Below are 22,892 nucleotides of genomic sequence, written 5' to 3'. Positions count from 1 at the left end.
CTAATGGCTTTCCCTATGATAAAAGGCAACGGGTATTTTATTTTGTGAAAATAACAGGAAGTGCGTTGCTCACTGTGGCTAGCTTTAGTAGCGCCGAATTCGTGGGAACAAAATTGTAAACAGCCGGTATTTTGTCAGGTTTTCAACACGTTGGGGATCTAAACGACTACTTTCTCACCTGAAAATGTTTCAAATGTTGCTAAAGTTTACAGAGTTTAGAGCTTAAGGGAAATCAGCTTCAGGCCGGCTGATTTCGGCTCGGGCAGGAGCGAGATGCATTGTGGGTAAACGCTCTGCATACTGTCTGATCGATCAGTATGGAAGTATGTAGTGTGTAGTTTCGAACACAGCCATGTTCTTCTGGGGATATCGTCATCGTCATGGTAACCACTGATGCATGCTGGGAAAGCTGACGTGTGTCCCAGCCTGTCAGCTGATCAATTTTGTTCCCACGAATTCGGCGCTACTAAAGCTAGCCGCAGTGAGCTAACGCACTTCCGGTTATTTCCACAAAATAAAATACCCGTTGCCTTTTATCATAGGGAAAGCCATTACCATACATTTGGTGCTTTTGTTTTGAAGACAGGAAGTGAACCTACCCTCGTTGTAGCTAGCTTGAAACTGCCGTTTTGACAGGAAATGACGATCGGCGACGTCACGTTACGTTGCATCTTGGGTAGTTTGAGTATGAGTAGTAACCTCATGATGCATACCCAACATTTAGGAGAATCTAGTATGCATCCGGGAACTTCTGCTTACTCAAACTCGCTTACTAACTCAGAAAGTTAGTAGGAGAAGTATGCGGTTTGGAACATAGCCTCTAGTTCTTCTTCGTGTGTTTTCCTGCAGCGACCCCGGCAAAGCAAAGAGACGCCACAACAACTCGGAATATTAAAATCTGTTTTATTCAACATTAAACAGTCAAGATACAAAAATCTAAACTCTGCATTCACTTTATTTCCCAACATTAGAGACATTTATTTAGGCCTGTGCATGCACACTTTGTGCTTTAAATCAGCTTCCAGCTCCCCCAGATGTGAGGGATGTCCCACCACATCTGTCCCAGAGGGTCTAAAGTCGGATGCTCACAGGACAGCAGCCGTCGGATCAGGAACACTTTGGCACAGACGATGGAATCTATGACAATAATCAGTTTCATGGCACTTCACAGAAGATCAACAGCTTCACAGACACCAACATGCAGACCAGTTGGACCCTGGTTCATTTATTTGGTCCATTTAATGAAATGTGGGTCAGAATTAACAGGACGTTTCACTCCCGTGAACATGCCGAGGGCTTCGGCTGGGCCCAAAATGGAACCAGCACCCAGGGCCGGTTTCTGCTATGGGTAATGTGGGCGACCGCCCAGGGGGGCTTAGACTGATCCCAGGCCACAACACAAGCTGCTTCCAGTGCATATAAACTGTATTTAATTCCTAAAATGAACATAGACCCATATACCTTCATGTAATTAACTGGGTTATGTGAAAAAAATTTAAAAATAAAAATAAAAATCTGTGCAGCCATCTACGTGAATGTGTTTACGTCCCGTGACTCCAGTTGATTGACGGGTGAATGGACGGCGTTAATGGGAAAAGCAAAGGTAATAATGTGGAGTCATCATGGATCATCATCATGGTGAAAGACCAAAGAAGCCATCAGGTGCCCAGTTTAGAAAGAGAAGAAGAGGAGAAACGGGCAAAAGATAAAGGGATGCAGGTTTCTATCAGTGACCTGAGGGACGTGGGCTATAGGCTATCTGTTAGCCTCTTGCTAACATGTTGTTATTAGCCAGAGGCTATCTGTTAGCCTCTTGCTAACATGTTGTTATTAGCCAGAGGCTATCTGTTAGCCTCTTGCTAACATGTTGTTATTAGCCAGAGGCTATCTGTTAGCCTCTTGCTAACATGTTGTTATTAGCCAGAGGCTATCTGTTAGCCTCTTGCTAACATGTTGCTATTAGCCACGACTGTGTTTGATTTTTAGTTTTGCTGAACTAGAATTGGAACTGAGGCATCATGTCATGCAGCTAATTTCACCCAAAGGCAACCTGGTCTGGTTTGTGCTATATGCTAGCTATATGCTATATGCTAAATTAAATAACTTAAATAACTTCTAATATACATTGACATGGCATTTTGGAAGCTACATGTGGTTTCTTTTTGTATTTAAGATTATATATAATAAAATAATACAAATAATATAATATGTTGTTGTGTTGGTGCCGGGGTAAGTCTTTTTTTTTTTGGGGGGGGGGGGGGGGGTCATTAAGGTCCTGATGGAGGCGGAGTCAGTGGATTTCAACTATTAAACAAAGCTGGTGGGTGGAGCCTAACCAGGACCAATCAGAGCAGGCTGGTGTCGATGAGCATCAGTTTTACAGGAAACTGTAAATGTTGTGATTTCACAGTTTGTTTAATTAGTGGAACATACATCAGAATTAGCTTCTCCTATCATTAAAACACGTTAAAGTCTCATTAAAACATTAAAACACGTTAAAGTCTCATTAAAACATATGTTCAGAGAATATAAAGCCAGCAGAGCTCTTAGATCCAAGGACTCAGGTCAGCTGGTCCAGTCCAGAGTCCAGACTAAACATGGAGAAGCAGCATTTAGCTGTTATGCTGCAAACAAGTGGAACAAACTGCCAGTGGAGATTAAACTTTCACCAAATGGAGACATTTTTAAATCCAGGTTAAAGACATTTCTGTTCTCATGTGTCTATGCATGAAATCTGCACGCTATCTTTGAACTTATCTGGACTGTTGCTGGTTTTTAAATTCATTTAAATGATTTTATTTGTTTCTCTTTATATTCTTTCAATCATTTAAATGATTTTATTTGTTTCTCTTTATATTCTTTTATGTATTTTTAATGCTTCTTCCACTCCCGGCTACAATGCTTTTATTTTATGTGAAGCACTCTGAATTGTTTTGTACATGAAATGTGCTACAAATAAATTTGATTTGATTTGATAAAACACGTTAACAGCCTCATTTAAACACGTTAACAGCCTCATTATTACAATAAAAGTTGGTAAAAAAGGATCTTAAAATGGTCACCGAACTGAAATCATTCTAACAGGAACAGAACACCTCAGGACTCAGGACTAAGCGTAGATGGTTAATGTTTGTGGTCACAGTGGAACACACCATGTGACCACCTAATGATTATCGTGGTCACGGCAGCCGACCCTCGGGGTCAGAGGTCAGGGCTTCAGGCCCCCGAAGCACATGTACTTCACCTCCAGGTACTCCTCGATGCCGTACTTGGCGCCCTCGCGGCCCAAACCGGACTGCTTGACTCCGCCAAAGGTCGCCTCAGGCGTGGACAGGAGGCCCTCGTTGACCCCGACTATCCCGACCTCCAACGCCTCCGCCACCCGCCAGATCTGACTCACGTCCTGCGAGAAGAAGTAACCTGAGGGCAGAGAGACGGGTTAAAGGTCACCCCAAGGTCAGAAATCCAGGAGCTACAGGCCTCAGTTAGCAGGTTAAAGGTTAAAGGTCACCCCAAGGTCAGAAACCCAGGAGCTACAGGCCTCAGTTAGCATGTTAAAGGTTAAAGGTCACCCCAAGGTCAGAAACCCAGGAGCTACAGGCCGCAGTTAGCATGTTAAAGGTTAAAGGTCACCCCGAGGTCAGAAACCCAAGAGCTACCCAGGGGTTCACTTAGTTCTGTCTCAGTTTGTGTTCCATAAATAATGACTCAGTGTAACATGTGGTGTTGTTACTCTGAGGTGGATTCACTGAGTTTTAACACCTGCTGCTTTTATTCATTAAAGCTTCGGAGGGAAATGTAAACCAACAGATGTGGACAGTGAACAGCAGGACAATGGAACAACAAACTGGATAATACAGGTCCCGGTCAGTTGGTAAATGACTCATCCTGCTTGTTTTTATTCTGTGTGCTATTAAAGAGGTTGAAGTTTAACCGGTAAGTCAGCAGCAGATGAGGGAAGCCTGACTGGAATATTCATTCATGGTTCCGGAGACGCCCTCACCTGCCAGCCCCACGTTTGAGGCGTTAGCGATGGCCAGAGCCTCCTCTTCTGTGTCGAACCTGCAAATCAGACAGGAAGCGATTGGTCGGCAGCTGGATCCACTTCATTTAGCTAAAAGCACACTTTTTTCCTGAGAGGTTTCATTCCTCTACAGCAGTGGTTCCCAAACGCTGTGCCGTGGGATGGTGAACACCACACGTTATTATTACAATATACAACTACACAAAAATAATTATTTTTTAATTTACTTTATCAGTACGCACTCGTTTTATAATACAGAGGCTAACTATATACCTAAAAACAATTATTTAAAAAGAAATCCTCAGAAAACCCATATTTCGCTGAGTTATGAGACACATCAAAGGCTGAATGACAACATTAAAACAGAGCAAGAGGGAAATTGGAGCTCTTTCTGGTGCGGAGCAAACCATCAGAGCAGAGTCTGCCGACAACCCACCACCGAAAGAAAAGAGAAAAAAACTGTCAGCTGACAGTATCATGAAAGTTACCGTCCTATGGCTTCAGTTGGACCGAGGATGTCAACAATCCTCAGCCAGAGTCCGTCCTGTTGGGAGAAGTTATCTAACGCTAACTTAACTCCCCGTGAGCTAATGCCAACTTAACTCCTACTGAGCCGATGCCAACTTAACTCCTACTGAGCCGATGCCAACTTAACTCCTACTGAGCCGATGCCAACTTAACTCCTACTGAGCCGATGCCAACTTAACTCCTACTGAGCCGATGCCAACTTAACTCCTACTGAGCCGATACCACCTTAACTTCTACTGAGCCGATGCCAACTTAACTTCTACTGAGCCGATGCCAACTTAACTCCTACTGAGCAGATGCCAACTTAACTCCTACTGAGCCGATGCCAACTTAACTCCTACTGAGCTAATGCTAACTTAACTCTCCGTGAGCCGATGCCAACTTAACTTCTACTGAGCCGATGCCAACTTAACTCCTACTGAGCCGATGCTAACTTAACTCCTACTGAGCCGATGCTAACTTAACTCCTAGTGACCCGATGCCAACTTAACTCCTACTGAGCCGATGCCAACTTAACTTCTACTGAGCCGATGCCAACTTAACTCCTACTGAGCAGATGCTAACTTAACTCTCCGTGAGCCGATGCCAACTTAACTTCTACTGAGCCGATGCCAACTTAACTCCTACTGAGCCGATGCTAACTTAACTCCTACTGAGCCGATGCCAACTTAACTCCTACTGAGCCGATGCCAACTTAACTCCTACTGAGCCGATGCCAACTTAACTCCTACTGAGCCGATGCCAACTTAACTCCTACTGAGCTAATGCTAACTTAACTCTCCGTGAGCCGATGCTAACTTAAGTCCTCGTTAGCTAATGCTAACTTAACTCCCTGTGAGCCGATGCTAACTTAAGTCCTCGTGAGCTAATGCTAACTTAACTCCTCGTGAGCCGATGCCAACTTAACTCCTAGTGAGCCGATGCCAACTTAAGTCCTAGTGAGCCGATGCTAATGCTAATTTAACTCCTAGTGAGCTAATGCTAACTTAATTCCCCGTGAGCCGATGCCAACTTAAGTCCTCGTGAGCTAATGCTAACTTAACTCCCCGTGAGCCGATGCCAACTTAAGTCCTCATGAGCTAATGCTAACTTAACTCCCCGTGAGCCGATGCCAACTTAAGTCCTCGTTAGCTAATGCTACCTTAACTCCCTGTGAGCCGATGCTAACTTAACTCCTAGTGACCCGATGCCAACTTAACTCCTAGTGAGCCGATGCCAACTTAACTCCTAGTGAGCCGATGCCAACTTAACTCCTAGTGAGCCGATGCTAATGCTAATTTAACTCCTAGTGAGCTAATGCTAACTTAATTCCCCGTGAGCCGATGCCAACTTAACTCCTCGTGAGCTAATGCTAACTTAACTCCCCGTGAGCCGATGCCAACTTAAGTCCTCATGAGCTAATGCTAACTTAACTCCCCGTGAGCCGATGCCAACTTAAGTCCTCGTTAGCTAATGCTAACTTAACTCCTCGTGAGCCGATGCCAACTTAACTCCTCGTGAGCCGATGCCAACTTAACTCCTAGTGAGTCCCATTGTATTTGGCATTAGTAAATAATTATGCACATTTACAGATATTTTACATGATATGACTGATAACACGTGTTTGAGGGCTATTTGGGACTAAAAGTTAGGGACCCACTGCTCTGAAGACGGTTTGAAGCAAATGAACTCCTTCTTGTCCGTCTCATATGAAACCGAACTGCTTCATGAAGAACTTTCCTGTGAACCGACCTGATGACGGGGACCAGCGGCCCAAAGGTTTCCTCCTTGGTGCACAACATGTCCGCGGTGACGTCGGCCAGCAGCGTCGGCTGCATGAAGGAACCTTCCAGGCGCTTCCCGCCTTTCAGCAGCCTGGCGCCGCGGGACACGGCGTCCTCGATCTGCTGCACCACCTGAGGGACAATTTACAGCGGGACAAACCATGAGGGACAGTTTAGAGCAGGACAAACCATGATGGGACAATTTACAGCGGGACAAACCATGAGGGACAGTTTAGAGCAGGACAAACCATGATGGGACAGTTTAGAGCGGGACAAACCATGATGGGACAGTTTAGAGCAGGACAAACCATGATGGGACAGTTTAGAGCAGGACAAACCATGATGGGACAGTTTAGAGCGGGACAAACCATGATGGGACAGTTTAGAGAGGGACAAACCATGATGGGACAGTTTAGAGCAGGACAAACCATGATGGGACAGTTTAGAGCGGGACAAACCATGATGGGACAGTTTAGAGCGGGACAAACCATGATGGGACAGTTTAGAGCAGGGCAAACCATGATGGGACAATTTACAGCGGGACAAACCATGAGGGACAGTTTAGAGCAGGACAAACCATGATAGGACAGTTTAGAGCGGGACAAACCATGATGGGACAGTTTAGAGCAGGACAAACCATGATGGGACAGTTTAGAGCAGGGCAAACCATGATGGGACAGTTTAGAGCAGGACAAACCATGATGGGACAGTTTAGAGCGGGACAAACCATGATGGGACAGTTTAGAGCAGGACAAACCATGATGGGACAGTTTAGAGCAGGACAAACCATGATGGGACAGTTTAGACCAGGACAAACCATGAGGGACAGTTTAGAGCGGGACAAACCATGATGGGACAGTTTAGAGCGGGACAAACCATGATGGGACAGTTTAGAGCAGGACAAACCATGATGGGACAGTTTAGAGCAGGGCAAACCATGGTGGGACAGTTTAGAGCGTGACAAACCATGATGGGACAGTTTAGAGCAGGGCAAACCATGATGGGACAGTTTAGAGCGGGACAAACCATGATGGGACAGTTTAGAGCAGGACAAACCATGATGGGACAGTTTAGAGCAGGGCAAACCATGATGGGACAGTTTAGAGCAGGACAAACTATGATGGGACAAACTGAGGGACAGTTTAGAGCAGGACAAACCATGATGGGACAGTTTAGAGCAGGACGAGGGACATACTGAGGGACAGTTTACAGCAGGACAAACCATGATGGGACAGTTTAGAGCAGGACAAACCATGGTGGGACAGTTTAGAGCAGGACAAACCATGATGGGACAGTTTAGAGCAGGGCAAACCATGGTGGGACAGTTTAGAGCGGGACAAACCATGATGGGACAGTTGAGAGCGGGACAAACCATGATGGGACAGTTTAGAGCGGGACAAACCATGATGGGACAGTTTAGAGCGGGACAAACCATGAGGGACAGTTTAGAGCGGGACAAACCATGGTGGGACAGTTTAGAGCAGGACAAACCATGATGGGACAAACTGAGGGACAGTTTAGAGCAGGACAAACCATGATGAGACAGTTTAGAGCAGGACGAGGGACATACTGAGGGACAGTTTACAGCAGGACAAACCATGAGGGACAGTTTAGAGCAGGACAAACCATGATGGGACATACTGAGGGACAGTTTAGAGCAGGACAAACCATGAGGGACAGTTTACAGCAGGACAAACCATGATGGGACAGTTTAGAGCAGGACACACCATGATGGGACATATCTGGTGTCCTGATCCGACCTCCAACAGGAAGGGTCCCATCCATCCCATTTGTCCCCATCCGTCCCATCTGTACCACCTGTCCCCATCTGTCCCTCCGTCCCCATCTGTCCCACATGTCCAGAAGCAGAAATATCAGGCGGGTTACCTTCTCTGCAGCTCTGGTGTTGATGAGCGGCCCCTGCGTGGTCTCGGGCTCCGAGCCGTGACCCACCCGGAGCTCGGCGTCCATCGCTTGTCCCAGTTTGGCCATGAAGCGGTCATAGACGGCGCTCTGAACCAGGAAGCGGTTGGAGCACACGCACGTCTGCGGGCGGAGGAAAGCGTTCAGTTCGGGGTTCTGCGCCCATGCCGTCAGCAGCTGCGACTCGTCTCACCTGTCCAGAGTTCCTGAACTTAGAGCCCATGGCTCCGCCCACCGCCTTGTCAACGTCGGCGCTGTCGAACACGATGAAGGGGGCGTGGCCACCGAGCTCCATGGACGCCTTCTTCACAGTGTCGGCAGCCATTTTTAACAGCACCTGAGAGAATTAAGTTGGCATTAGCTAACCAGGAGTTAAGTCAGCATTAGCTAACTAGGAGTTAAGTTAGCATTAGCTCACTAACAGTTAAGTTAGCATCAGCTCACTAGGAGTTAAGTTAGCAACGGCTCACGAGGACTTAAGTTAGCATCGGCTCACTAGCAGTTAAGCTAGCATTAGCTCTCTAGCAGGTAAGTTAGCATTAGTTCACTAGGAGTTAAGTTAGCATCAGCTCACTAACAGTTAAGTTAGGATTAGCTCACTAGCAGTTAAGTTAGCATTAGCTCACTAGCAGTTAAGTTAGCATTAGCTCACTAGCAGTTAAGTTAGCATTAGCTCACTAGCAGTTAAGTTAGCATTAGCTCACTAGCAGTTAAGTTAGCATTAGCTCACTAGCAGTTAAGTTAGCATTAGCTCAGGGTCTCACCTTCCCCGTGGCCGTGGATCCAGTGAAGGAGATTTTGGCCACCAGAGAATCGGTGCAGAGGACCTGCCCGACGGACGGGGTCTTCTCTCTGGAGCAGGGAACCACGTTGAAGACCCCCGCTGGGATGCCCGCCTGCTCCGCCAGCTGCAGAGAAGACAGGAAGTGATGTCACAATGAGCTCCAGGACAGGTCTCACAGCAGAAGCGAGGCTCTGAGCGGCTGCAGCTGCTCCAGATGTTCGGAGGACCGACCTCTGCCAGAGCCAGGGCCGACAGCGGCGTGTCCTCAGCTGGTTTCACCACCACCGTGCAGCCGGCTGCCAGAGCGGCTCCAACCTTCCTGGTGATCATGGCGCTGGGGAAGTTCCACTGAGAACAAACAGAGCAGAGCATCCATCAGCTCCATCAGCTAACTTAACTGCTAGTGAGCTAATGCTAACTTAACTCCTAGTGAGCCGATGCTAACTTAACTCCTAGTGAGCCGATGCCAACTTAACTCCAAGTGAGCTAATGCTAACTTAACTCCTAGTGAGCCGATGCTAACTTAACTGCTAGTGAGCCGATGCCAACTTAACTCCTAGTGAGCCGATGCTAACTTAACTCCTAGTGAGCCGATGCTAACTTAACTCCTAGTGAGCTGATGCTAACTTAACTCCTAGTGAGCTGATGCTAACTTAACTCCTAGTGAGCCGATGCTAACTTAACTCCTAGTGAGCCGATGCTAACTTAACTCCTAGTGAGCCGATGCTAACTTAACTCCTAGTGAGCTGATGCTAACTTAACTCCTAGTGAGCCGATGCTAACTTAACTTCAAGTGAGCTAATGCTAACTTAACTCCTAGTGAGCTAATGCTAACTTAACTCCTAGGTAACTCCTAGTCAGCTCTGGAACAACTTTTCACTTCATAACCTAATTTTTTCTCTTTTAAATTTATTGCTTAAGTTTTTCTGATCTCATTAATTGATGGAATAATTGATAACTTTTTCTTTGTAAACTTTTCTTTGGATAATTCAACTTAATGTTCATCAGAAACAACATGTCTGAGTAAACTTTGTCCTCAGAAAGCTGGTAGAATAACCTTTCTGCCGTCCCCTCATCTCCGAGGCTAACTTTGCGTTTCAGACGGCGCTCACCGGCGTGATGATGGAGGCCACGCCCACAGGCTGCTTGAGGAGCAGGATCTTTCGGTCTTTGGCGGGAGACGGAACGATGTCTCCGTAGACCCGCCGAGCCTCCTCTGAGAACCACTCCAGGAAGGAGGCGGCGTACGCGATCTCCCCCAGAGACTCCTTCAGGGGCTTCCCCTGCAACACACACAGAGTCGGGGTGAAACGGCGGCGACACAGAAACACAACACGGAACACAACAAGCTGTTAATGTGTGAAACAGCAGCTCCACCAATGAACCACGGTTTCCACAGGAAACGCTGATCTGAGCTAAAATCCCCTTTCAGGGCAGCTGACCTGCTCTGCTTACCTTCGATCTACTGGCAGCTGTTCAGGGAAGCCAGCAGATCGCTTTGTTGGATAAATAATTAACTTTCCTCCTCCTTGGTTTCACCTCGGAGGATCAGCTGCATCCGGTTACCCGATTATTCTGCAGATAATCAATAACTGAAGTCCAGTGGCAGGAACTGTGTTGCAGGAACTGTGTTGCAGGAACTGTGTTGCAGGAACTATGTGGCAGGAACTGTGTGTGGCAGGAACTGTGAGGCAGGAACTGTGAGTGGCAGGAACTGTGAGGCAGGAACTGTGTGTGGCAGGAACTGTGTGTGGCAGGAACTGTGTGTGGCAGGAACTGTGTGAGGCAGGAACTGTGTGTGGCAGGAACTGTGTGAGGCAGGAACTGTGTGTGGCAGGAACTGTGAGTCGCAGGAACTGTGTGGCAGGAACTGTGAGGCAGGAACTGTGTGTGGCAGGAACTGTGTGTGGCAGGAACTCTGTGTGGCAGGAACTGTGTGTGGCAGGAACTGTGTGTGGCGGGAACGGTGTGTGCCAGGAACTGTGTGTGGCAGGAACTGTGAGTGGCAGGAACTGTGAGTGGCAGGAACTGTGTGGCAGGAACTGTGTGTGGCAGGAACTGTGTGTGGCAGGAACTGTGTGGCGGGAACTGTGAGTGGCAGGAACTGTGTGGCAGGAACTGTGCGACAGGAACTGTGTTGCAGGAACTGTGTTGCAGGAACTGTGTTGCAGGAACTGTGTGTGTCAGGAACTGTGCGACAGGAACTGTGCGACAGGAACTGTGTGTGGCAGGAACTGTGAGGCAGGAACTGTGAGGCAGGAACTGTGAGGCAGGAACTGTGTGTGGCAGGAATTGTGTGTGGCAGGAACTGTGTGTGGCAGGAACTGTGAGTGGCAGGAACTGTGTGGCAGGAACTGTGTGTGGCAGGAATTGTGTGTGGCAGGAACTGTGTGTGGCAGGAATTGTGTGTGGCAGGAACTGTGTGTGGCAGGAACTGTGTGTGGCAGGAACTGTGTGGCAGGAACTGTGTGTGGCAGGAATTGTGTGTGGCAGGAACTGTGTGTGGCAGGAACTGTGTGTGGCAGGAACTGTGTGGCAGGAACTGTGTGTGGCAGGAACTGTGTTGCAGGAACTGTGTGTGGCAGGAACTCTGTGTGGCAGGAACTGTGTGTGGCAGGAACTCTGTGTGGCAGGAACTGTGTGTGGCAGGAACTGTGTGTGGCGGGAACTGTGTGTGCCAGGAACTGTGTGTGGCAGGAACTGTGTGTGGCAGGAACTGTGTGTGGCAGGAACTGTGAGGCAGGAACTGTGAGTGGCAGGAACTGTGTGGCAGGAACTGTGTGTGGCAGGAACTGTGTGTGGCAGGAACTGTGTGGCGGGAACTGTGTGTGGCAGGAACTGTGTGGCGGGAACTGTGTGTGGCGGGAACTGTGTGTGCCAGGAACTGTGTGTGGCAGGAACTGTGAGTGGCAGGAACTGTGTGGCGGGAACTGTGTGGCAGGAACTGTGAGTGGCAGGAACTGTGTGTGGCAGGAACTGTGTGTGGCAGGAACTGTGTGTGGCAGGAACTGTGAGGCAGGAACTGTGTGTGGCAGGAACTGTGTGTGGCAGGAACTCTGTGTGGCAGGAACTCTGTGTGGCAGGAACTGTGTGTGGCGGGAACTGTGTGTGCCAAGAACTGTGTGTGGCAGGAACTGTGAGTGGCAGGAACTGTGTGGCAGGAACTGTGAGTGGCAGGAACTGTGTGGCAGGAACTGTGTGTGGCAGGAACTGTGTGTGGCAGGAACTGTGTGTAGCAGGAACTGTGTGTGGCAGGAACTGTGTGTGGCGGGAACTGTGTGTACCGGGAACTGTGTGTGGCAGGAACTGTGAGTGGCAGGAACTGTGTGGCGGGAACTGTGAGTGGCAGGAACTGTGAGTGGCAGGAACTGTGTGGCGGGAACTGTGAGTGGCAGGAACTGTGTGGCGGGAACTGTGTGGCGGGAACTGTGAGTGGCAGGAACTGTGTGGCAGGAACTCTGTGTGGCAGGAACTGTGAGTGGTAGGAACTGTGTGTGGCAGGAACTGTGTGGCGGGAACTGTGTGGCAGGAACTGTGAGTGGCAGGAACTGTGAGTGGCAGGAACTGTGTGTGGCAGGAACTGTGTGGCGGGAACTGTGTGGCAGGAACTCTGTGTGGCAGGAACTCTGTGTGGCAGGAACTCTTTGTGGCAGGAACTGTGTGTGGCAGGAACTGTGTGGCGGGAACTGTGTGGCAGGAACTCTGTGTGGCAGGAACTCTGTGTGGCAGGAACTCTTTGTGGCAGGAACTCTGTGTGGCAGGAACTGTGTGTGGCAGGAACTGTGTGGCAGGAACTGTGAGTGGCAGGAACTGTGTGTGGCAGGAACTGTGAGTGGCAGGAACTGTGTGGCAGGAACTGTGTGGCAGGAACTGTGAGTGGCAGGAACTGTGTGGCAGGAACTGTGTGGCGGGAACTGTGTGGCGGGAACTGTGTGGCGGGAACTGTGTGTGGCAGGAACTGTGTGTGGCAGGAACTGTGAGTGGCAGGAACTGTGTGTGGCAGGAACTGTGTGGCGGGAACTGTGTGTGGCAGGAACTGTGAGTGGCAGGAACTGTGTGGCGGGAACTGTGTGGCGGGAACTGTGTGTGGCAGGAACTGTGTGTGGCAGGAACTGTGAGTGGCAGGAACTGTGTGTGGCAGGAACTGTCTGGCAGGAACTGTGTGTGGCAGGAACTGTGTGTGGCAGGAACTGTGTGTGGCAGGAACTGTGTGCGGCAGGAACTGTGTGCGGCAGGAACTGTGTGGGCAGGAACTGTGAGTGGCAGGAACTGTGTGGCAGGAACTGTGAGTGGCAGGAACTGTGAGTGGCAGGAACTGTGAGTGGCAGGAACTGTGAGTGGCAGGAACTGTGTGTGGCAGGAACTGTGTGTGGCAGGAACTGTGTGTGGCAGGAACTGTGAGTGGCAGGAACTGTGAGTGGCAGGAACTGTGTGTGGCAGGAACTGTGTGTGGCAGGAACTGTGAGTGGCAGGAACTGTGTGGCAGGAACTGTGAGTGGCAGGAACTGTGAGTGGCAGGAACTGTGTGTGGCAGGAACTGTGTGTGGCAGGAACTGTGAGTGGCAGGAACTGTGAGGCAGGAACTGTGTGCGGCAGGAACTGTGTGTGGCAGGAACTGTGTGCGGCAGGAACTGTGTGTGGCAGGAACTGTGTGTGGCAGGAACTGTGTGTGGCAGGAACTGTGTGTGGCAGGAACTGTGTGCGGCAGGAACTGTGAGTGGCAGGAACTGTGTGCGGCAGGAACTGTGAGTGGCAGGAACTGTGTGTGGCAGGAACTGTGAGTGGCAGGAACTGTGTGTGGCAGGAACTGTGAGTGGCAGGAACTGTGTGTGGCAGGAACTGTGAGTGGCAGGAACTGTGTGGCGGGAACTGTGTGCGGCAGGAACTGTGTGGGCAGGAACTGTGTGGCAGGAACTGTGTGTGGCAGGAACTGTGAGTGGCAGGAACTGTGAGTGGCAGGAACTGTGTGTGGCAGGAACTGTGTGGGCAGGAACTGTGAGTGGCAGGAACTGTGTGTGGCAGGAACTGTGTGGGCAGGAACTGTGAGTGGCAGGAACTGTGTGTGGCAGGAACTGTGTGTGGCAGGAACTGTGAGTGGCAGGAACTGTGTGTGGCAGGAACTGTGTGTGGCAGGAACTGTGTGTGGCAGGAACTGTGTGGCAGGAACTGTGAGTGGCAGGAACTGTGAGTGGCAGGAACTGTGTGTGGCAGGAACTGTGAGTGGCAGGAACTGTGTGGCAGGAACTGTGTGTGGCAGGAACTGTGAGTGGCAGGAACTGTGAGTGGCAGGAACTGTGTGTGGCAGGAACTGTGAGTGGCAGGAACTGTGTGTGGCAGGAACTGTGTGGCAGGAACTGTGTGGCAGGAACTGTGTGTGGCAGGAACTGTGAGTGGCAGGAACCTTGAGGCAGGAACTGTGAGTGGCAGGAACTGTGAGTGGCAGGAACCTTGAGGCAGGAACTGTGTGTGGCAGGAACTGTGAGTGGCAGGAACTGTGTGTGGCAGGAACTGTGTGGCAGGAACTCTGTGTGGCAGGAACTGTGTGTGGCAGGAACTGTGTGGCAGGAACTGTGAGTGGCAGGAACCTTGAGGCAGGAACTGTGAGTGGCAGGAACCTTGAGGCAGGAACTACTGAACCAGGACCACAGCAGCTCTGCTGGTTTTCTCCACCTCGGAGCTGGTTTAACGTCCCGCTGTGGCTGCTGTTCATTAACTAAGATCCAGATCAGACCCTGATGGATCCTGTTCTCTGAATAAAACCCTGAATCAGTCAGATGTGTAATCCTGCAGGTTCAGCGTCTCTCTGTGGGGTCAAAGTGTCACATCATACTCACACATTCGAACGTGATGAGTTTGGCCAGGTCTTCTTTGTGCAGCGTCAGCAGGTCGAACCATTTCCTCAGCAGGACGCTCCTCTCCTGCAGGACAACCAATCACAGTCCTGTTAGGATGTCACAGCCTGTATATACCTAATGTTTATTCACTATTTCTATTTTATTTTATTCTATTTGCTTGTTTTCACTTTAATTGTTTACATATATTTTACTGTATGCTGCTGCAACACAACAATTTCCCAAATTGGGTTGAATAAAGTACTTATCTATCTATCTAACCCTCTCAGACAGCTTTCTGTCCTTTCTTTAAGGAGTCTTCAGACCTTTTTCTTTTCATGCTTTCACAGAGAAATGAGGAAAACTGGAACCCAAATGTTTTCGCTCCCATTTAACAAACATAAAGAATAACTATTATCAAAATAATAGCTGATTTATTTGACAGTAATAACACGATGATGGCTTTTTCCCAACTTCAAACTAAATTTGGCCTCTCATCCAAAGATTTTTATGCCTACCTCCAAATTCGCCACTTTGTAACATCTGGTATTAGGGAGTCGAAGGACCCCTGTACTCACCCAGGACCTATGGAAAAATTCCTTATCCAGTTTACCTTAAACAAAGGTTTTATTTCGAGCTTCTATAATGTCTTACAAAGGTGTGATAGTCATGGTGTTGGGAATGTCCTGAAATATTGGGAGGAGGATCTTGGGAAGGCCTATGAGGAGGAGGTGAACTGTTTTAAGCTATCCCACTCTTTGTTTTTGAGTAATAAATTGAAGGAAATTCAATATAAGATCATCCATAGACAACACAGGACCCCATATTTTCTTAACAAAATAAATAAATCCTAAATGTAAGACGGGTATTGGAACATATATTCACTATTTTTGGAAATGCCCTGTTATATCCAGGTTCTGGAAATGTGCAACCAAAGAGATAAGTGCGATTCTAAAGACGAGAATTTGTAAAGATCCTGGGCAGTGTCTATTGGGGCTGCCACCCCCAGACAAAAAAATCAAAGGGAAAAAACTCCTGCTCACTAATAAATTACTATACTTCGGTCGGAAATGTATTCTGCGAAACCGGATTTGTGAAAAACCTCCTACAGTAACTCAGTGGTAGAGGGACGTATTTGGAGTTATTCCAATGGAGAGGTTAAGTGCAAAATTAAGTGGTAACACTGCAAACTTTAAAGCTGTGTGGCGACCTGATGGACTACCTGCCCGCTGATCTACGCTCTGAGCTTCTTAAAGGAGAGCTTACGTTCAACTGGAAATAGTGCCTGTCAGTTTTATGTATTTAACTATTCCCTCCCCTCCCTTTTTTTGTTTGTTTGGTTTTTTTCACATTTCAGTTTGTAACATAACCACACCAACTCTGTGTAGTGTTTGTTCTGTGTTTGAAAATAAAAAATAAAGTGTTATATACAAAAAAACAAACAAACATAAAGAAATAAATGAGGATACGAGAAACAGTCATTTTATCTCCTCCTCCGCCTTTCAGGGCTTCCATAGAACAGAATATCTGCTGATATGATCAATCATTTGAACAAAGATGTTAAATAACTTCAGTGAGCACGAGAAGAAACAGAAAAAAAACTCATTTTATATCGATAAACAGCTGTTGGAAGATGAAAAAGCCTCATCTACAGCTGCTGTGTGTTGGTGGGATAACCAGACCTCAGCTGGACTCTGAACAGCTTTATTATACTCTGAATGGTGACTTTGCATGAAGCATTCTCATAAAGTCACGGTTCATTTCTCACTTTAACACTGTTGGGAATCTGATCCACTTTCATGGGGCGGTAAGAAGCTACAGGAACTGCAGAGAAACGTTGGATTTAATCACAGCTGCGTGTTTTCTGGTGACTGAATTGTTTCCCGAATTAATGTTAGAATGAACTCAGTTGTAAAAAGGCAGCGGTTCACTGTGGCTGGTTCTTCCGGAAGACGATAATCATCATTCATATCAAAAATGAAAGTTTTTTTTACCTGATTTCGGCGAGCGGCGGCAGCCAATACCAAACTAAGGTGAAAGCGTGTGATGTAATCTAAAAGGTGTGATAATGTGGGTTTTACTGGAGCCGAATTAAAGTTGTTTATCACTACAGTACATGCATAGCGTGGAATCAGTTTCTGCTGCTCCGTAGAGCGGATATCCTACATTTAAATTAAATAGTATGTTTTTCAGATGGAGTTCCGCTGCTACCTTGGCTGTGTGCTGCTTCCAGGAGTGAAAGGCTCGGTGCGCAGCGTCCACAGCCAGCTTGGCCTCCGCCGGGCCGCAGTCAGACACCCGGGCGATCTCCTGCCCGGTGGCCGGGTCCAGGACGGGGAACACCGAGGCTGCGGAGACCCAGCGGCCGTCCACGTAGCCCTGCGTCCGGAGCAGCGGGGGGGACACATCCAGGCTGTAGTGCCTGCGCATGGCGGCGGGGGGCCCGGGGAGCACCTGCCGGAGGAAGCAGCGGGACCTGAGCAGGCGGACGGCGGACATACCGGGCGGCGGGGCGGACTCTGCACGGAATGAGCCGCAGCTGAAGCTCCTGCAGCTGGGACTCCTGCAGCTTTCTGTCGGTTTCAGCTAGTCTGCAGGACGCCGCGGTCACGTGACCTCCCACCACCACAACCAGCCTGCGCGCGGCGCTGCTTCCGCTGATGGAGAGTCTGAGTCTGAGTCTGCGGCTTCATGTTCAGCTGCAGCATCCGTGAGAGTTCAGCCACAAACCAGCAGAACATCACACAGAACAAAGCTGTGCCGAGGACACGGAGAGACACCACTGTTCTGTTCTGCTGCTGAAATAAAGTCTCACATCTTCCAAAGTTTGGGCCAAAGGTGGCCCGAGAATTCAGAACCAGGAGCCGGATCACAGAAAACCCACAGGTTGTTCTGTCTGGATCTCTGAAAGCAGAACTTCTGCTGCTGCTCACAGGCTTTTATTCTGTAAAAGTCTGTTGCTCACAGGCTTTTATTTTGTAAAAGTCTGCTGCTCACAGGCTTTTATTTTGTAAAAGTCTGTTTCTCACAGGCTTTTATTCTGTAAAAGTCTGCTGCTGTCTGCTGTGGAACAGGAAAAGAAAGTAATCGGCGGATCCACCAAACATGGAGAAGGGTACGGAACTTTTACTCGGCCATTTTCATGTTAAAGTTCTTCCAGACGGCGGAGTCGACAGAACCAAAGTCATCTGTAAACACTGCCAAGTTGAATTGTCTTCTCAGCGTAGTAGTTCCAGTCTAAAATATCACTTAAAGGCAAAACACACAACTGATAGCAGCAAGTCATTCAAGGAAACAGACAGTGGAGCGAGGCTTCTACATAAAAACTACAGAAAGATGCTGATGTTAAAAGTGTGTTTGCACAACAAATGTTATGGCACTTTCATTCATATGGCAGCACATTTAAAATAAAGCTAAATAGACATACATGGTAGTCCATATGCCTTACAGCTGCAGCGCTGGGTTTGGCAGCCCCTTGTGCAGTTGCAGTGGACCATCTTCAGGAGGCTATCAGGGGCAGCAGGTTTGCTGGTCATAACTGGCAGGAAGTGATTGTCCACAAGTTTCCATCCCCAGTTCACTGGATTCAGATCACCTTCCTTTCCAAGCCATGTCATGATCTGAAAGTAAGTTCTGAGTGAGTGTCGGGGGTAGTCGTTCTGGAGTAAGAACAGATTTAGTAGTAACAAGCTTCCTGCTGAAGATGTGGTAACGCAGAGAAGCAAGTGAATCTGTACTCTTACCACCAAACAGCACTGCCATTGCCTTGGAGCCATGGTCCTCTATTCTGATGCCATCTTGATTTGGGAGCAAAAACAAATCTGCACAGGACTTCAGGGTTGAGTCACCGTTAACAAGTTTATTAAAAGCTGTCTGTTTGCCAACACTAAAAATGCGTGATGTTGAATCACATCCTGTGAAGGCGTGGATGAACAGCAACTGGGAGCACAAGTCACTGCCCAGTGCTTTCTTCATCTCACTGATATTATCCACTTTAGGTGATCTCAACTTGTCTGAGCGAAAATAGAGGCCTCTATTGTTCCCAGCATAGAGAAGTATTAGCAGGTCTGTATCCTCCCCTACCTGAGTTGTAATTTGACTTTCTGATGTCCTCACTGCGGCTTTCACCATCTCCACATCTGCATCACCTTTTGCATTTATAACAGTGCATCCTTTCTTATTCATCTCCTCCGTGATGAGATTCATTAGTCCTTGTTTGTTGCAAGATCTGGACAGGAAATCCTCTTTTCTTCCCACAAACACCGTCTCTGCGCTAAACTTAATGATGGGGTGAGTGTTTTCACCCCGTCTCTGGTGTGCGTTGTCTTTGATGGACGGACCATCACTATAACCATCAAAAACAACGGTTGCTGTACCATAATGGCGTGTGGTGAACTCTGCATATGACTGTGCAATGGCCCCATAACTGTCACCCTTTTTCCATGGCAAGCGGTGAATCAGAGAGCCTCCATCAAGGACATAATTCTCAGTTGGTGGGATGGAATCAAGGAGAATTTGGTTTGATTTCTGAATCAACAAATCCGTGACTGCCTGGGCTAACTGGGGCTTGTTAGCTTTACGGAAGATGTCCCTTCCTTCAAACAGGGCAGCAGGAAGTGAGCAAAGCTCATAACTCATCACTTCTTCCAGTGAAACTAGCCCAGTTTTTGAACAATGAGGAGACGTTGGAAGAGTAAAGCAGGATCAATGGTTCGATCAGGGGCAACTTTGATGGTGGAGTTCTCTGCAAGGGTTTTAGCCCGGTCTTTCCGTTTGAATGTTCTTCCAAAAGCTGATTTTCCGATCATTTGTTCAATAATTTGATTGCCAACAGTCTCTAACTCATGGACATTTACCTCTTCGTTGGCAACCACCCCCGTCACAATGTTTCTCAGAGATGGGTCTGTAGAGAATGGTGAGCACATGGCAAGCTTTGACTTGACTTTTTCTAGATCCAAATGGTCTCTTTGAATCCTGGGTTCTGAAGATTCTCTGTGCTGCTCACTGGTTGTATACGTGAGGTTACTGAATTCCTGCAACGCACTGCTGTATTCACAGGTGATTGGTGTAGACATGGTCCACAATGCGCGCATGTCCTCAGTGAATCCACTGCCGTGGGTCAGGCCTCCAATGCTTTTCAGGGATCTCATCAATGTCTGCTCTATGACAAGGTCAGAGCTGAGGCCTGCCCAGTACTGGTTACTGCGGCGGATTACATGAAAACCCCTGGAAAACTTTTCATGTACATCAGGATGTCTGCTTTCAAGTTGACACATTTCTTGGAGGTAAAAGTATGCAGACTTTAGATAGTTATAGTGCCCAGCCGCAGCAAATATTGGAAGACAGTCCAAGATTGCGCGCAAGTGCATCTGCCAACAGCCAGTGCGATCTCCCTTCATCAAAGCTCGGGCTGTCTGCAGCATCTTTTGATAGTTTACCCAGAGCTGGCTAGTTTTTGACCTCTTACTATCCAACTTCTCCTTAATGATGTGCAAGACATCTGATGCTGTGTCACTCTCCAAAGTTATTTGTTTTGTTGTTATGGATGAATATATGTCTCCAGCTTGGTTCACTAAACATGCAAACTGTGAGTCATCCTCCTGCAGTGCTGATACAACCAGGTGATTAAGACATCTGTCCACCAGCAAGTGTGCACGAAAAGCTCTTTGCACTGACTTTCCAGTCATCATCTGCTGGACGGTACTTGACCCATACACAACTTCCATAATGTTCCTCAGTCCAGTGCCTTCCATCAGTGTGCCTATTGCACCAAGTAGGTTCATAAACGTATGAAAACCTCCATTAGGACAACCCTTTTCAGGGGACTGCTCTGTGGTGCATCCCTGATGATCTCTGCTGCTTTCCAATACAGTGGCTGATCAAATGTAATACTTGGTGGAGAATTGTGTTTCAGGGCCTGGTCACAAACAAAAGTCAACGTGGACAAAATACATGTTTTGTCTCCAGAATAGAGATCGATCATTGGCAAAAAGACAATTGATGAGTGGCCAGGATGTTCCAGCCCTTGATGAATGATGTGCATCATCCCCTGCCACCCTGGAGTTTCTTGTTTGCGGCACACGTTTAGCAAAGTTATGTTTGATGACTGGAATTTTACTTTGCCCTGTAAAATCTAAGTTGGTAATGACCTTCCTTGGAATGGTCCGTTGTTGTTTTTGACCTGGAGTTATTGCTGCTATGATTCCCATTCCATGGAATGTCCCATTGCCATCAATAGTAAGGATGTTGTGGTCAACATTGTCCCCAGCAAAAAAGAAGTGTCATTTGCGGTGAACCCATGTCATCAGCTAATATGTGTGGGGCAACAGAATCTGCTGCATTTTTTTTCAAAGCGCAAAACCTCTTTGTAGGATGAAGCAAACCCCATTCCATGAAGGGCATCCACAAGGAATTTTGACCGATACATATGATGTGCTTGTACTGCAAGGCCAAGTTGTGATGGAGCAACCACAATGCGTGGTCGTGCTGCCTGAACAATTGCCTGCCCAATAGCTGCAACCTTTCGGCTTGTCTCCGAACCCACAAAAAGACTATTCAAAAGTGTTCGCAAAGTTTCAGGAACAAATAGAAGTGCATTGTCAAGCTCAAGTGATTTTGAGGTCGGGTACTGGTCCATAACAGATGGGACATTGGACTTGATATCACTTTTGATCAATCGCGCAGCTGTTTGAATGATTGCTTGTTTCTGCGATTCCTCATCCATTATTTGGTCACAAAAATAAGATCTGAGAATGTGTGATGTCTGCTCTCTGAATGTTACTATATCATGGAGGCCTTCCCCCTCAGTGAAATGTACATTGCCCTGGTACTGTTCTCTCAATTTTCTCTTCAGGTTTTGGTTTCCATATGGCTCCACATATGGGTCAGCCATGAATTCCCTCATTTTATTTTGAAGATGTGTAATTGTCATATGTTCTTCATCATGACTTTCAAGGTAAGAACAAAGTTGGAAGAATGCCTGCTCCTGAACTTCATTTTTGGGGCGGCCAGACTTTCTTCGTTTTGCCTCTTTGTCTTGCTGGAGTTGTATTGGGATGTTATATCCATTACGAAAACTGCTACTACATAAGTGGTGGTAAATACAGTCAGCAGCTAGCCTGATAAACCAGCCTAAATGGATTGGATGTCTAATTTAGTCTGGCTCCGATCAATGGATACAACGGAACATTGTTGATGAGCACAACCCGTTGTCTTTCAAACCGTGTCTGTGCCTATAGGCCAACGCTCTGACCCTCTGGCCCGCCCGCGTTGATTCAAAACACATCTCTGCGTTGTGATTGGTTTAGTTGCCATCTGCCAGATTCAGGGCAGTATTTTCAAAATGAAAAGGGGTTCGAAGCCAGACCCAACCGCAGGCAAAACATTTTGCCGTCCAGCAGTTGGCGCTGGTTTTCCAGGCTAGTCAGCAGCATGTAGGTCACGAGCGTAATACTCAATCCTGCCCTTCACTGTGAAAGCCCATTCATCTGCACGCTTGTGACAACACTCAAGAATCGACTCAACAAGCGAATCAGTCTTGACACAACTTGTGTCTTTAGTGCCACAGAAAAGACAGTCGGTGTGGCTGTTGAAAGGACCAGTGGCTACTCTGGCACTTCTTTTTGGAGCTTCAGCTTTACTCTGTTGTTGCACCTTTTTTGTTTGTGTACTTCTTTCTACATTTTAAGTGTACAATTTCACCAGCAGAAATGTGTAAATCATCTCCTCTTTGTACACTAGCACAGTTGATTCCATCAGCACCTTTCTGATGAACCTCAACTACATCAGATCCATCTCTCAACTTTTTTCCTGCTCTACAGGGTTATTCATTGTCAACACTGCATTTGCACTGTACTTTCTGAAATTATTTATCTTTTTATGTGAGATATATATGTCTGTTTGACTCCCTCATGAAGAATGTGTGTGAGAAAAGTTTTTTCTGCTGTAATGTTGACATTCGGAATGTTGTGTCACTATGGATACCAGGCCCCTCCTGCCATCATTTTCTCACACTGTTATTTTCCCGCGGACAATGTAGA

General features: G+C 47.6%; 1 protein-coding gene across 1 annotated transcript; it reads right to left on the bottom strand.

Moving 5' to 3' along the window:
- Positions 1–886: 886 nt before the first annotated feature.
- aldh5a1 (aldehyde dehydrogenase 5 family, member A1 (succinate-semialdehyde dehydrogenase)) lies at positions 887–17,478 on the bottom strand. The gene is made up of 10 exons (XM_075466394.1): positions 17,065–17,478; positions 14,857–14,940; positions 10,135–10,305; positions 9,254–9,370; positions 9,003–9,146; positions 8,432–8,575; positions 8,203–8,361; positions 6,284–6,447; positions 4,004–4,062; positions 887–3,420 (listed from the first exon to the last, which is right to left on the bottom strand). The coding sequence occupies exons 1-10, from the start codon at positions 17,350–17,352 to the stop codon at positions 3,209–3,211; spliced, it is 1,542 nt and encodes a 513-aa protein (XP_075322509.1). The 5' UTR covers positions 17,353–17,478; the 3' UTR covers positions 887–3,208.
- Positions 17,479–22,892: the final 5,414 nt, after the last annotated feature.

This window comes from Odontesthes bonariensis, chromosome 5 (genome assembly GCF_027942865.1).
Source record: "Odontesthes bonariensis isolate fOdoBon6 chromosome 5, fOdoBon6.hap1, whole genome shotgun sequence".
Lineage (NCBI taxonomy): Eukaryota > Metazoa > Chordata > Actinopteri > Atheriniformes > Atherinopsidae > Odontesthes > Odontesthes bonariensis.
This window is presented reverse-complemented; position numbering and strand designations above follow the sequence as displayed.

Excerpts from the sequence above, each read along its gene's own strand:
- aldh5a1 (XM_075466394.1), bottom strand. The coding sequence starts at position 17,352 with ATGTCCGCCGTCCGCCTGCTCAGGTCCCGCTGCTTCCTCCGGCAGGTG. Across the intron at positions 10,306-14,856 it reads AACTCATCACGTTCGAATGT|GGGAAGCCCCTGAAGGAGTC; the intron begins GTGAGTATGATG and ends TGTGTGTTGCAG. Across the intron at positions 6,448-8,202 it reads ACACCAGAGCTGCAGAGAAG|GTGGTGCAGCAGATCGAGGA; the intron begins GTAACCCGCCTG and ends ATTGTCCCTCAG.